The following is a 13,384-nucleotide window of genomic DNA, read 5'->3' as shown; positions in this document are numbered from 1 at the left end:
GCCAGACTACTCCCTCCTTCTCTGAAAAAAATGTAGGAGTACAGATTACTCTAGGCAAATGGCCCATTCTCTTCTCCCTGAGGTCAGTGAAGATGGACATAGAGTTGGAGACACACACAAGGAGTATGTACACCCAGGGACCATTCTTTGCTCTGTAAACTAATATGATATCTTTACTTCTTCCCTGATTCCAGATCACTGCTGACTTGCTGTCCAATGGTATTGATGTATATCCCCAGAAAGAATTTGATGAAGACCCAGAAGACAGACTCGTCAATGAGAAATTTAGAGTAAGTAAATTAGTTGAAGATTCATTTGTATAAAATGGCCCCAACTGGAACTGGTGCCTCCAGTAAGTTACCCCTGTAAGGGGTAATTAAATCTATCCTTGGAGTTTGGGAGAAAATTTAGAAATTTCTCCTGTAGTAGAATGGGTCTTTCTCAAGAAAGAGCGGTTTATCTAGTCCCCATCTGTGAGAACTTTGGGTAAACTAATGGGACTTCTCTAAATGCAGCTACTAAAAGTTGTCATATCCCCTTTTTCTTCTTTAGGAAATGATTCCATTTGCTGTTGTGGGCAGTGACCATGAATACCAAGTGAATGGGAAAAGGATCCTTGGGAGGAAGACTAAATGGGGCACCATTGAAGGTAGCCATCTTCTCTTTTTTCTTCCAAATGGGTGAAATTGAGGCTGGATTAGTAAAAAGCATTATTATAGAGATCTCCATTGGGAAAGAAAACATTGTAAATCATCACAGTGGACTTAGTTCAGATATCTAAGTTGTAATGCTAATTGTGCCACAAACTAGCTTCATGATTCTGGACAAATAACTTCTCTTCTGTGGATCCATAGGAATTTAGAGATCATCTCATTCAAGGGTTCCTAATCTGAGATCCATTAACTTAAAAAAATTTCTTCATATTTATTTCAATATAATTTTTTTGGTGATCCTATATGTTTTATTTTATACATTTAAAAACATTATTCTGAGAAAGATTTGGTTTTTATCAAATAGTTAAAAGAGTTCATGAAATGAAAAAGGTTATAAAAACTCCTGATTTAATCCAACTCTCCACTTTGTGAAAAAATATCTAGAGGGATAGAAGGATTCCAGACACACCAGCTCTTGGTGCAGATCTGGGTTTAGAGTATCAACTCTCAGCCCCATGGAAAAGGCTGCTTCCAAAGAAATTGAGATGAATGGCTCCAATGAATTTTGGGGACTACCTTTGATCTTGGTTTGACTCTGAGGAATTTTTTTTTTTTTTAACAAGATTGGTTCTTACTTTCTTTTTAAAAAATAAAAAGAGATAAATAGGAAAGAATTGTTTACATTACCATTACTTTCCTTCCCTTGCAACAGTGTTGTACAATTAGAAGCAACACATAGAATTTTAGAATTTAAACCAGTAGAAACTGCTACTTTTTCTTTAGCTGTATGATCTTAGGCAAGTCAAGTCCTCTCTCTGGGTCTTTGATTTCTTACTCTGTAAAATGAGAGTGGGGGAAGTTTTTGTTAGATCCCCACTTAGGTTCCTTTCAGTTCAAAATCTGTGATCTTACAAAAATTATGACTAGATCTGATGAGAAATATGATCCCAATCCCATATGCCTTGCTAAGTTTTTGTGAGGACAAATAAGGTCTATTGAACTCTTTCAGGAGTAACTTACTAAAAACTAAAACCCAGTAAGCAGTGCAGTATTTTATTTTTCTGTTGCTACAACCACCTATTACAATGGGAAATGGGTCATTTAACAGATAGATTCAGCTGCCCATACAGCAACAGGAAAAAAAATCCACCAGAAATCTTGTTCTAGTGAAAGGGCTGTGGGTGGAGGAAGGAATGGAAGAACAATGATCTTTTTTCCTTTGTTTTAGCTCTGATTGATTGCTGGGCTGTTTTTGCTTTTTTCTGAATGTTGGATAGAGAAAACATAGTGCATTGTTTTCCCTCTCTTCCCTTCTTTCACCCCTAAGGGAAGTGGTGTGTGTGTGTGTGTGTGTGTGTGTGTGTGTGTGTGTGTGTGTGTGTGTGTAGGGTTTATTTTCCCACATTGACAAGCCCAGTTCTTAGACAACAGAACTGTAAGTAAGATTCTCCAGACCTTCCTTCTCTGTGCTAGGATACTAATACAAACCCAGCCCTGTCCTTTGGAACAGAGTTGTTCTAGAATTCTCTTCCCCACTTCCACCTATATACACATGCTGGAGATCCGTTTGGGCTTATCTCTAATAAGGATTAGGGTGGGGTTTTTTTCCCCCTCCACTGAAGTCCTGCATCCTGCATTTGTCGGCTGTTCATTTCCTTGGGGTGGCTAAGCTAATCCATCTCCTCCTATGTCCCTTCTCTCTCCTAAAGATATTTTGCTGATTAAGGCTCTTTTTATTGAGGATGTGTTTACTGAAGACCAAAGAGAATGGAGTAGTGGGGGCGGGGTAGAAAAAAAGGAACGAAACCCAAAGTAAGGACAATTTGTTCATTGTGCTGCTTTTGCTGCCTCCTCACGGCCGACATTGGAAACTGCAGAAAATTGCTGAGAAGCTGTTGAAATTGTCAATCACAAGTGGCTAGGCCTGAGCTCAGTACTGTGCTAGAGGAACTGTTTGAGGATACTAAGGCAAAGTTCAGTTAAAATAAAATGGCCAAGCAGTGGGTGGCTAAAAGTGTCCCCGAGAATCAGACGAATCAGACATTAGCTGAAAAGCAACTGAACAGCCACAGTGCCAACCATTGTATTAGGCTGAATACACAGACAAAAATGAAATAACCTTTGCCCCCAATGACCTCATGTTCTACTGGGAGTAATAAACACATCATATAAATATGTAGAAAATATATTACTGGTGTAGGAATCTTTTAGCAGGTGGAATCAGGAAAGATCCCATGAAGGAGATGATGCATATGAGTTGAATTTGAAGAATTAGAGATTCCATGGGGCAGAAGTAAAGTATTTTTTTGAGTCCTCATTTTGCTGATTTCCTCTAGAAATCTAGTTCCTCTGGAACATAGTCTGGTTGTCTGACTAGCACAGAGTCACTGTAGCTTTCCCTCTAAACATTTCTCTTAATTCAATATAAGTTTGCAGTAGCTTTTTTAGTAGTCACACCTGCTACTATTGGCTCTATTAAAATTTGAATTTTAAAATTTTAGATATTCTTCATATGAATTGAAATCAATCCAGGATGTTACATTTATTTCTCTCAAAAAAATTGATTTTGTTAGTTTTAGTGAATGGATGAAATTTCCAGACTTTAAGTCTGATCCTCCTCTCATACTTGAATTCTATATGAAGCAAGAAGAATATGAGGCAGAAGTTTTGCCTGTAGTTTCTGAAAATTGCCTGCTTCCAACTGTCTCTTTTTTCTTGTATGTCATAGCATACATTTAGAATTAGAAAATTATTTGAAATTATTTAGAATTATATGGAATCTTAAAGGAAAAAGTATTCTTGACAAATTTATGAATCTTAATAATATATGTAAGTGGTATGTGTCTGTCTGTCCATGCACAAATGTATTGAGTGAGATATTGTCCATCAGAGAGAAACAGAAAAAGAGACCTCAAAACAAAAGAGAAGATTTAAGAAACATCTGACACTGAAAGAGCGTGGCTGACAATGAGACTGTTAAAAGAACTTTAAAATCTTCAGCTTTCAGTTCTTGAAAACCAGCAGGAATCATTGTATTCCTTGAGATGAAAAATTGTTGATGAGACTATTGTAGTACTTCAAAAGCTTACAGGAATTATTAGATTCCTGGCACATGAACTAATGGACAATAGATTCCTTTTGGACTATTTCTAGGACTTATGGACATGTATAAATTCTCATGTTGAATTCATGTTATTTGTTACATTACTAGTAGCCTGTGTTATATTGCTATGTGCTTATGTATTTTATGTAATTATGTGTAATGTCTCCCATATTGATGGATTTATGTATTTGGATTTATCCCATGTTGGATGGATGGCTGTATGTGCAAACTTAGGTATGTGTTTATTTAAGAAGAAAACTTCCCACAGAACATTTCCTAAAAATAATACTGCTTAAGCAATGAAATCCCATTTTAAGTTTCCTACTCAAGAATAATTATGACTAGGATGTATTGGAAGAAAGGTGTGAAAGATGGCTTTTTCTCTTTCAATTTTTAATAATAAATCTTTATTTCCTTCCCTAAGTTGAAAATACTACACACTGTGAGTTTGCCTATCTGCGGGATCTCCTTATCAGGTGAGTATAAAACAGTTGTTTTCCTTTTTTCTGGGTCTCTCCCAGGTAGACAGAAAAGAAACCAAATGGTCATGTGTACTTAAGCAACATGAATGGCTTTTGTAAAGTTAAAAAAGGAGTTCAGGTAGGGATAGAGTAGCCTTTCCAAAGTATAGCTCATAAAGGTTGTACCTGGTGGGGAGAGATGGATGGCTGTTTCCCTTGGTCACATTAGGCAAAAGAGGCAACATAATACAGTGGGGAAGAAAATACTCTATTTGGACTCAAAAGAGCTGAGTTCAAATCCCTTGAATCTTACTACTAATGTGACATTGGGCAAATTCTCTTGATCTTCAGTTTCCTCATCCAAAAAAAATGAAGAGTTATGCAAATAAATGAATTGAGAATCTCAGTTTTTCCCTTCTGTTCTGCTGATCCCAAAATTCCATCAATCCTATTTCCCAGTTTTTTAAAACTTTGAGCCTGAAAGTTACTTAACCCAAATGGCCTTGCAAAACAAACTAAAAAAAATTAGCTTTTAGTAGGTTTATTTTTTGCGACTATTACGATTTTCAGATCCCATTCATTATTAAGTCTTATTATTCTCTATTCTGTCTCAGTCTCAAGACAATAATTTGGCAATAATACCCTGGAATGAGCATTCCTTTGTTAGCAAAACATTGGCTTAGGAGGCACTAGCAAGTTTATCATTAGAACATTTATTAATCATTCAATCAATAAACATTTATTAAGTGCCTACTATGTGCTAAGACCCAAGATTATAAAGAGACAATCTGAAAATGGTAAAGAAACAAGCTATTATCAGGATAATTGGAGATAATTAACAAAAAGAAAACCTTGTAACTGGGCACAGGAAAAATACAAACAATGAAACAATTGTCTCTCCTAAGGGGACTTTCATTCTGTTAAGGGAGTTAAGTGCAGAGAAGTGAAGTCCTCTGAGAGCTTCCAATCTTGTTAGGGGAATGTGACATGTATACACACATGTGCACACACAAACATTGGATTATTCATATTCACATATTCTATTCCTCTGAAACAATCATTTACAAAATAGCATCCAAACAAGAGCACCTGAATAAGACATCTTTTTAAAAATTTATTTTTAATCAATTAATTTTCATTCAATTAATTTATTTCTTTTAATTAATATTTAATTTTATAATTGTTTATTTAACAATTTATTAATTTACTTTTATTTAAGATATTAATTGAGAGAAGGTGGCACAGTGGATAGAGCATCAGCCCTGAAATCAGGAGAACCTGAGTTCAAATTTGGAATCAGACACAACACTTCCTAGCTAACCCCAATTGCCTCAGCAAAGGAAAAAAAAAAGAAAAAAAACAAATTAGATTATGGGGAGGAACAGTTAAAGAAATGGTAACTTAAGAGTTCATGATGAGTGAACAATAAGTTCACTTATGTATAAGTTATATAGTTATAAGTCAATAATAAGTTCACTTACAATAAGATAAGTGAGCAGTAAGATGTAATGGAATAAGAAGTAGCCCTGGAGTTCCAAGTCCTGAGTTTGTCCTGATATTTACTAGTTTTATGACTAAGATTAAGTTACTTTCCCTTTCCTAATTTCCTTATATGTAGAATAGGGTTAATGTTACCTGATTGTTGTGAAGAAACTATGTTGTAAATAGTTATGTTTAATAGAAAAAAATCCACACTAAGGAAAGGTTATTCTGAGGGGGGGAAGGGAGAGGGCTGGTTATGAATGAGTCCTAGATTGAGTTTGGCTCCCTCATTGGGCTCCTTGGGGTTTTGATTTGGTGTGCACGATTTCCCCCTGGCCCAGCTTAAAATTTCACTGACTTCTTTATTGCCTCCTCCAGGACACACATGCAGAACATTAAGGACATTACCAGCAGTATTCACTTTGAAGCCTATCGAGTAAAACGTCTGAATGAGGACAGCAGCAATATGCTTTCCAATGGTGTAGAGGAGGAAGTGGCACCCCAGGAGATGTAGAAGCCTTCCCCTGCCCCTAAGATCCATCCCTTCCACCCATTCTCATCCCCTAGTCCACCACCCTTCCCATCCTGTTTTATTTTATATAATTTCCTTCATTTTTGTCATCATCCCTTTTACATGCTGTCATTGTCATTTGACCAGTTAACAAGATACCATATATCATTGTTGAGTGTGTTAATCATTAGCCCACTGGCACTGATCATGGAAGGGAGAGGGAGGTTAGAGATTTGTATTGTACGGTTCTGGGTGAGAGCAGAGTATCTCAGTGCCATCTGAGATCTGAAAAACTCTGGACTCTAGGAGAGTGGACATTGTAGACTATCAAGCCTTTGAAATTTGATTCTAGAATGTCAGCCCCATTTCCTGCTGCCTTTTTCCTTCCACCCCCCATTTTCTTCTATTCTCCTGCCCTCAGAGCTATTCAGGAGACCAATTCTGTTTACTTGTAGGATCAGAGAAAGGAGAGAAAATGGGGTGAGGTGAATCAGTAGCTACAGACTATTCTAAATAGACAGATTTGCTCAGTGCCAAATAGCCTCAGGTGTTTGTGTATATATGTGTGTGTATAGAATGTATACACATATATAGAATGTACGCATGTCCATATACCCACTTTTTACTCTTCTGTTTGCATAAGAGCATGGCTTCTTAGAAAGAATGTAAGTTTTTGGAACACAGGGATTCCATGTCATGAGAGGGTTGGTAGAGACCTGGGTACATGGGCTCTTACCTCTCCATCCTCCCTTCATCCTTTTGCAAATATGAAGGGACTGAGACAAAATAACCTTAAGAGCAAGAGCTGATATCCTTATCTTTTATCCTAAGGAGGTGACTAGTTCTAGGAAAGGAATGTGACAAATTTCGAAACAGTGGCAAAGCTGACTGTGCCTGTCCTGAAACAGAAAGTGCCTTTTAACTCTGCCCATCCAAATAAATCAGTTGGGGGCCTCCTGTCTCTCCCATGTAGTCCCTTGAGCTGGGGAATTGGAAAGGAATAGAGATCAGGTAGTGCTCTAGTCATGCTTTCCATCAACTGTTATTACTCTTGTTGGAATGTAGAAACTGCTAATTTGCTGGGAACTTGTTTGGATTTATGATTTTCTAAAAGTAATAATAATAATAATAAATTCTTTCTCTCATTTTATCTCCTTCCTTCCCCAGGCCTTTAAAAAAATTTTTTTGGGAAGGTTAGAGGGTGGAAATTGTAGATGTTTAAACAATATTGCTTAGTAATATTGAATAAGATTTTTACTGAGTTTATTTCTTGTTTTTTGGCCTGTTAGGCCAAATGCTAATCATGCTAATCATGCCTAGCTCTTTGGTTTGGCTCAGTACTTTGTCTAGTGGACCTTTCACCTTCCCACAACGCCCAAAGCGCCTGTGGCCTGCCCCACTTTTTCCCAGTCCCAGCACATAACCACCTCAGCCTGTATCTGTACAATTTGAGACTGGATAATTTCCAGATGCTCATTATCGCCTTCCACTGCAACTCTGTACTCATCATTTCCGAGTAGTCCCTAGCCTAGAGAGGAGATTTAAAGAAGTATACAGAGTTGGAGATGGAGAATGGTAGGGAAGAGGGAGAGACAGTTACTGTACGCCATTTTCCCTTAAAACCATTCCACACAATCAGAAAGCTGCTGCAATGACTTTCCATTCCAATCAACCAGAAGGAAGAATGATAGGAATAGATGTGGAGAGTCTTGTATGTAGGGCTACAATTCCAGAGTGGTATATTTGCAAAAGTTTATTTTTTACACTGCGAATTTTGTGTTTAATTCAACTCCTTTCCCATATAGGAAATGTAGGAGTCTTTACCAAGCTATGTTGAAGGAAAATTGTTCACTATATATACATATATGTATATCTATATACGTGTATATGTATATGTAATATATACATATATACACACACAAACTGACTTTCTAATGTCTGAGTGTAGTGAATTGGTGGGGGTGGGGGAATGGCAAACACTTCAATAGGATGCACTTCTGCTCACATCATGTAACCGGCTTGTGTGATTTCCAGGCAGCATTGCATCAGGGCAAAGCAAGATGTTCAGCTTTTCCTTCTTTTTATCTAATTTTTGAAAAAATGTCAACATCATGATGATAAATTCCAAAAATGACTTTTGGCATTGTGGTATAATACATCCTGACAACTTTAACTCTTTTTGTATAAATAATAAAATGTTTAATATGTATTTCCTGAAATAAATGTTTCAAATACAAATGGTGAAAGAGTCTAGTTAGGAGTTGCTTTTCTTCTCTAACTCTCAAATGCATTTTCACCCTTGGATTTCCTGAAATGTTTGGACAGTGAATAGCTTGGAATCAGCTAGAACTAAGGTGAAACAGTTACACATGCATATGGAATGTGTGATCATTTATTTTTCATTTGGGCAAAAGGTTACTTTTATACTGTCTGGTAAAAACAGTTACTAAATTTGTCAGTAGTATTTTTTTTTTAATTTAGTTAAGTCCTGTTTGAGAGGAAAAAGAAAAATCGGGATTCTGAGCCTTTAAGGACCCTTATTAGTTGAACAGCTATGGAGATGTTCTTCACAAATCCTTATTTAAAATAGGTCCATGCAATACTTTATCTGCTGGTTTTGAGGTTTGGATGTACTTGAAGATAACAAGACTGTACATTATATTTGTTAAAAGGGAGAAGTTAGTGCAGTTCCTAGATAAGAGTCAGGATTTGGAGTCAGGGAGACAAAAGTTCAAATTCTGTTTGTGACAATAATAATAATAGTTAATATTTATAGAACACTTACTGTATGCCAGACACTGGACTAAGTACTTTACATTGAACATTTTTGAACCCCTTAGTCCTGGAATAGAGGTTCTATTATCATCTCCATTTTATAGATGAGGAAAATGAAGCAGGAGTTAAATGGCTTGTCTAGGTCCCCACAGGTGGAGTAATGCTCAAAATACCGTAAAACACTTAGTGCTTTTTTATTGATTGCTACAGCAGGAAGCAGTTGTCAGAACACGTAACTAGGAAATATTTAACAAAATAAATAAAGATGCAATGCATATTAATAGGTTGTTTTATAAGTTAATATGTTGTAGGTAGGGATCCATAGCTATAGTTTAGTGTCCACATTTCTATTTGAGTTTGACACCACTGTCTTAGAAAGCATACATGTTTACTAAGTCATAGTCCATTTAAAAAAGTTTTTATTGATGCTCTTAAAAAAAAAATCATTTTTTTCCCAATGACTCTGCTCCTCCAACAGAAACCTACCTTGTAACAAAGAGGTACTGTTAAGAGAAATGAATCAACACATTGGCCATGTGTTCCACATCAATATTTCACTGGCTGTCCCATCAAAGGCAGAAGGCACAATTGTTCATTGACTGCATTGTTCAGAATTCTGGTGTCTTTCAGTGTCATGTAAATTGTTCTGGTTCTGTCTACTTCCCTCTGCAATATTACAAAAGTATGTCAATATGGAGTTCCCCTGATGATGGAAATAATAGGATTTTTTTCACAGATGCACTTTAGATTGATTTTGGCTCCTGTGAATTTTGTCATTACAATTGGCCAAGATGCTAATGAAGGAACCAAATTCAGATGACTTCTGAAACCTGCTTCTTTTAGTTCTGATCTCCCTTCCACAATCCTGTCCTGTTTTTTCTATTGGACATCAATACAGATGTCTTACTGGCACCTCAATTTTAAAATGTTAACAGTAGGAAGAGGCCCAACAGTAAATTACAAAATCTTGTCTTGTCACTAACAATCCATTGGATCTTGGGCAAAACACATCTGCGTTTCAGTTCCCTTTTTTAGAGTAGGGATAGATGCTGTCACTATAGATGGGTCTATTGTTCTGATTCTACTTACACCAACACCTTAGAGAATTTCTGAATCATTCTTCCTTGGGGCAACCCTAGCTGCTTCTGTCCATGCTAAGTGATAATTACAAACTGTGATTCTGTGGAAATCACTTAATTTTTTATGAACTTTAATTTCTCATCCATAAATGCTAATAATAACAATAATACTTGTGTTACACATCTCATAAAACTGTTGGGAGGAAACTCAGCTTGTCAGTGACGATTTACTAAACAGTTATGTACCTGGAACTGTGCTAAGAGCAGGGTGTTGCACATCAGGCATAATGATGGTCTCTGTCCTCAAAGAGCTCACATTTACCTTCTATCTTATCGCTACTTCAATTCTCTATTTAGTCCAGTCCACCTTCCACTCAGCTGTCAAATCATTCTTCTTAAAGCACAAGTTTGATCACTTTGTTCACTTCAATGGCTTCTTCAGCTTCAAATAGAAAGATGTCTTGCTTTTAAAGCCCTTCATAATCTGGATTTCCTCTTACTGTTCTAGTACTATGATCCCAAAACACAGACCATCTAATTGTTCCTACATCTCCAGACTGGGCATTTTCAGTGACTGTCCCTCATGCCTGCAATTCTCTCCCTTTTCATCTCTGCCTCCCAGCCATCCCGTAATGTCCGCGCTGGCTTTCTGGAGGTCCTCTGGATGGGTCTTAGAGTAGGATAGTCACCATGAGGATGGTCAGGAATAGAGTCTAAAGTCTTTCTCTCATTAATAGTCTGTTCACTCTGACAGACAAGAGATAGTCCAAAATCAATCTATTGTCCATTACTTCACATGTCAGGAAATCCAATGATTCCTGCAGATTTTGAAGTCCTGCAACAATCTCATCATGTGTCAGGGGATTCAATAATTTTGAAGTCCTTTAGCAGTCTCATTAGCAATTTTTGTTGTTCATTGGCACATGTAGTCAGAGATGGAACCATTTGATGTTTCGAGGATCTTCTCCGTCTTCAATGGACAAGGCGAATATGGCATCCATCTGATTCCTTCTCCATCTGTAGAGATACAAGCAAATCCTCTCCCCCAAGCAGTTAACCTATCTGATCTCTTCCATTCACCACTTTCTCTCCACATCACCTGGTGATTATCTAAAGATAGTGGAGCTGCTCTCACTGGAGACTGCCCTTACCGTGGGTAGTAAAATCTGTCTGCCAGAGTCAGTGTATCTTTATCAAAAATCAGAAAATTAATAGTGCAAAGAGCTAAATTTAAAAGTCTAGGCTTACCTGTGGCTCCCCATTTTTTTTTGTTTGTTTTTGGAGGAGCATCTTGATGTCTCTGTTTCTCCTCTCTACATTTCTCCTGTCCTTGAGAATTAAAAGGTATGCCAGTGGTATGTAAAATCTGATACTGTGCACAAAAGTGTGCAAAATGTTTAGAAGTATATTCAGGTCCATTATCTATTTTTATTGCTTATGGCACATCCATAATTGCAAAAACTTGTATAAGGAATTTAGTGACCACTTGGGCTGTCTCTTTTGCTGCTGGTATTGCAAAAGTAAATCATAAAAAGGTATCTACTACAACATGGATAAAAGACAGACGACCAAAAGATTTATAATGGGTCACATTCATTTGCCAAATTTCACTGGATCTCAAACCACAAGGATTCTTCCCTGAAGGGAGCATAGGAGCATGGAAAGGAAGGCAAGCTGTACAGGCTTTTACTATGCTCCTAGCTTCCTCTTTTGCTATCCCAAATTGAAAATGTAAAGCTCAAGCAGCCTGACGACATTTGGAATGGGATTCTTGGGCTTCCTGCAATAAAGGAGTATTGGCTAACATGGTTAGAAGGCTATCTGCCTTTGAATTTCCATCAAAAATAGGGCCTGGAAGTCCACTATGAGAGTGGACATGCAAGGAATAAATCTTACCTAGATGCTTTCTCACTTGCTTTTGAAGTTCCTTAAAGAGTTGATATATATTAGAGGCTACAAATTTTATTTGGGTTGTGGCAATTCTTTGTACCACACCTACTGAATAGGCCAAATCAGATATTATATTTATATCTCCTGGGTATGATTGTATACAATTCATTCTGCTGAGTAGACTGAGAAGTTCTGACTACTCTATAATTAAGTCATGAGAGTATACAGCACAAAGTATACAAACAAATGTTTGGATACATCTGTAAAGATAGTTGGTCCTTTAAGAGGAACCTTAGAAATGTTTTCTTCAAAAATCCATTGCCAATTATTTAATAGCTGGGTTATCTTTAATGGAGACCCGTTTGTAAAATTTGGAGCTGTGATTAATAAAATTTGCCACTCTGGGATGGTTTCACAGCATACATTAATTTGTGCATTGGTCTAAAAGGTGTATATCTTGTCAAGTATCCCAGATAATTGTACTACTCTCTTAATGACTTTTAATAAAATTCTATTTTATTAGAAAAACCACAAGCCACTGAGTAAGGAGTAAGGCTTTAGTCTGGTTGTGCTGGGAGATTCACCCACTCAATCACACCATGTCGTTGATGAAGGACTGCTGTGGGTACTTCTTTTGTAGCAAAAACTGCTATTTCTAAGGGTTTTTGTGTAACTCTTTCAACCACATTGGATAAAGCCAGTTCAACTTCTCTCATAGCCTCTTGAGCTTCTTTTGTAAGCTGGCATGGTGAATTTAAAGTATTATCTCCCCTTAAAATGTCATGTAATGTTTGCAATTGATGAGTAGTTAAGCCTAACACTGGCCACATCCATTGGCTATCTCCTATCAACTTCTGAAAGTCATTTAAGGTGTTCAACTTCTCTGTTTTTAAAGAAAGCTTTTGTACTGTAAGCACTTAAGGATATTCTTCATATCTTAAATATTGAAAAGGAGCATGCCTTTGAATTGTTTCTGGAGTTATATGCAATTTGTAGTTCCTTAGTGTTTCTATGGTCTTTTGTAGACATGCTTCTAACATTTGTTCTTCAGGTGCCCACCCCAAGATATCATCCATATAATGTAATAGCATAACTTTTGGAAATGCTTTTCTTACTGGAGTAAGAGCAGTAGCCATATACATTTGACACACAGTAGGGTTATTTTTCATTCCCTGTGGCAAAACTGTCCATTCATATCTTTTATAAGGCTCAGCTAAATTAATGCTGGGCACTGAAAAGGCAAATCTTTTTGTATCTTCCTTACCCAGAAAGATAGAATAGAAACAATCCTTAAGGTCTATAACCCAAAGAGGGCATTCTCTACACAATTGAGTATGAGATGGAAGTTCAGGCTGAAAGGTTCCCATAATTTCCATGTCTTCATTTACTTTTCTTAAATCAGTCAACATCCTCCATTTTCCAGATTTCTT

At 36.9% G+C, this 13,384-nt stretch overlaps 1 protein-coding gene across 4 annotated transcripts in view; it reads left to right on the top strand.

Annotated features, from left to right (window-relative positions):
* SEPTIN9 (septin 9) overlaps positions 1-8,456 on the top strand; it is a 324,173-nt gene extending 315,717 nt beyond the window's left edge. For all 4 annotated transcript variants that reach the window (XM_051995517.1, XM_051995518.1, XM_051995516.1 and 1 more), the window contains 4 exons: positions 195-290; positions 553-649; positions 4,181-4,232; positions 6,078-8,456. In XM_051995517.1, coding sequence (XP_051851477.1) covers positions 195-290; positions 553-649; positions 4,181-4,232; positions 6,078-6,213 — 381 coding nt within the window. In that variant the 3' untranslated portion in view covers positions 6,214-8,456. The remainder of the gene's footprint in view (positions 1-194; positions 291-552; positions 650-4,180; positions 4,233-6,077) is intronic.
* Positions 8,457-13,384: the final 4,928 nt, after the last annotated feature.

This window comes from Antechinus flavipes, chromosome 4, assembly GCF_016432865.1.
Source record: "Antechinus flavipes isolate AdamAnt ecotype Samford, QLD, Australia chromosome 4, AdamAnt_v2, whole genome shotgun sequence".
Classification (NCBI taxonomy): domain Eukaryota; kingdom Metazoa; phylum Chordata; class Mammalia; order Dasyuromorphia; family Dasyuridae; genus Antechinus; species Antechinus flavipes.
This window is presented reverse-complemented; position numbering and strand designations above follow the sequence as displayed.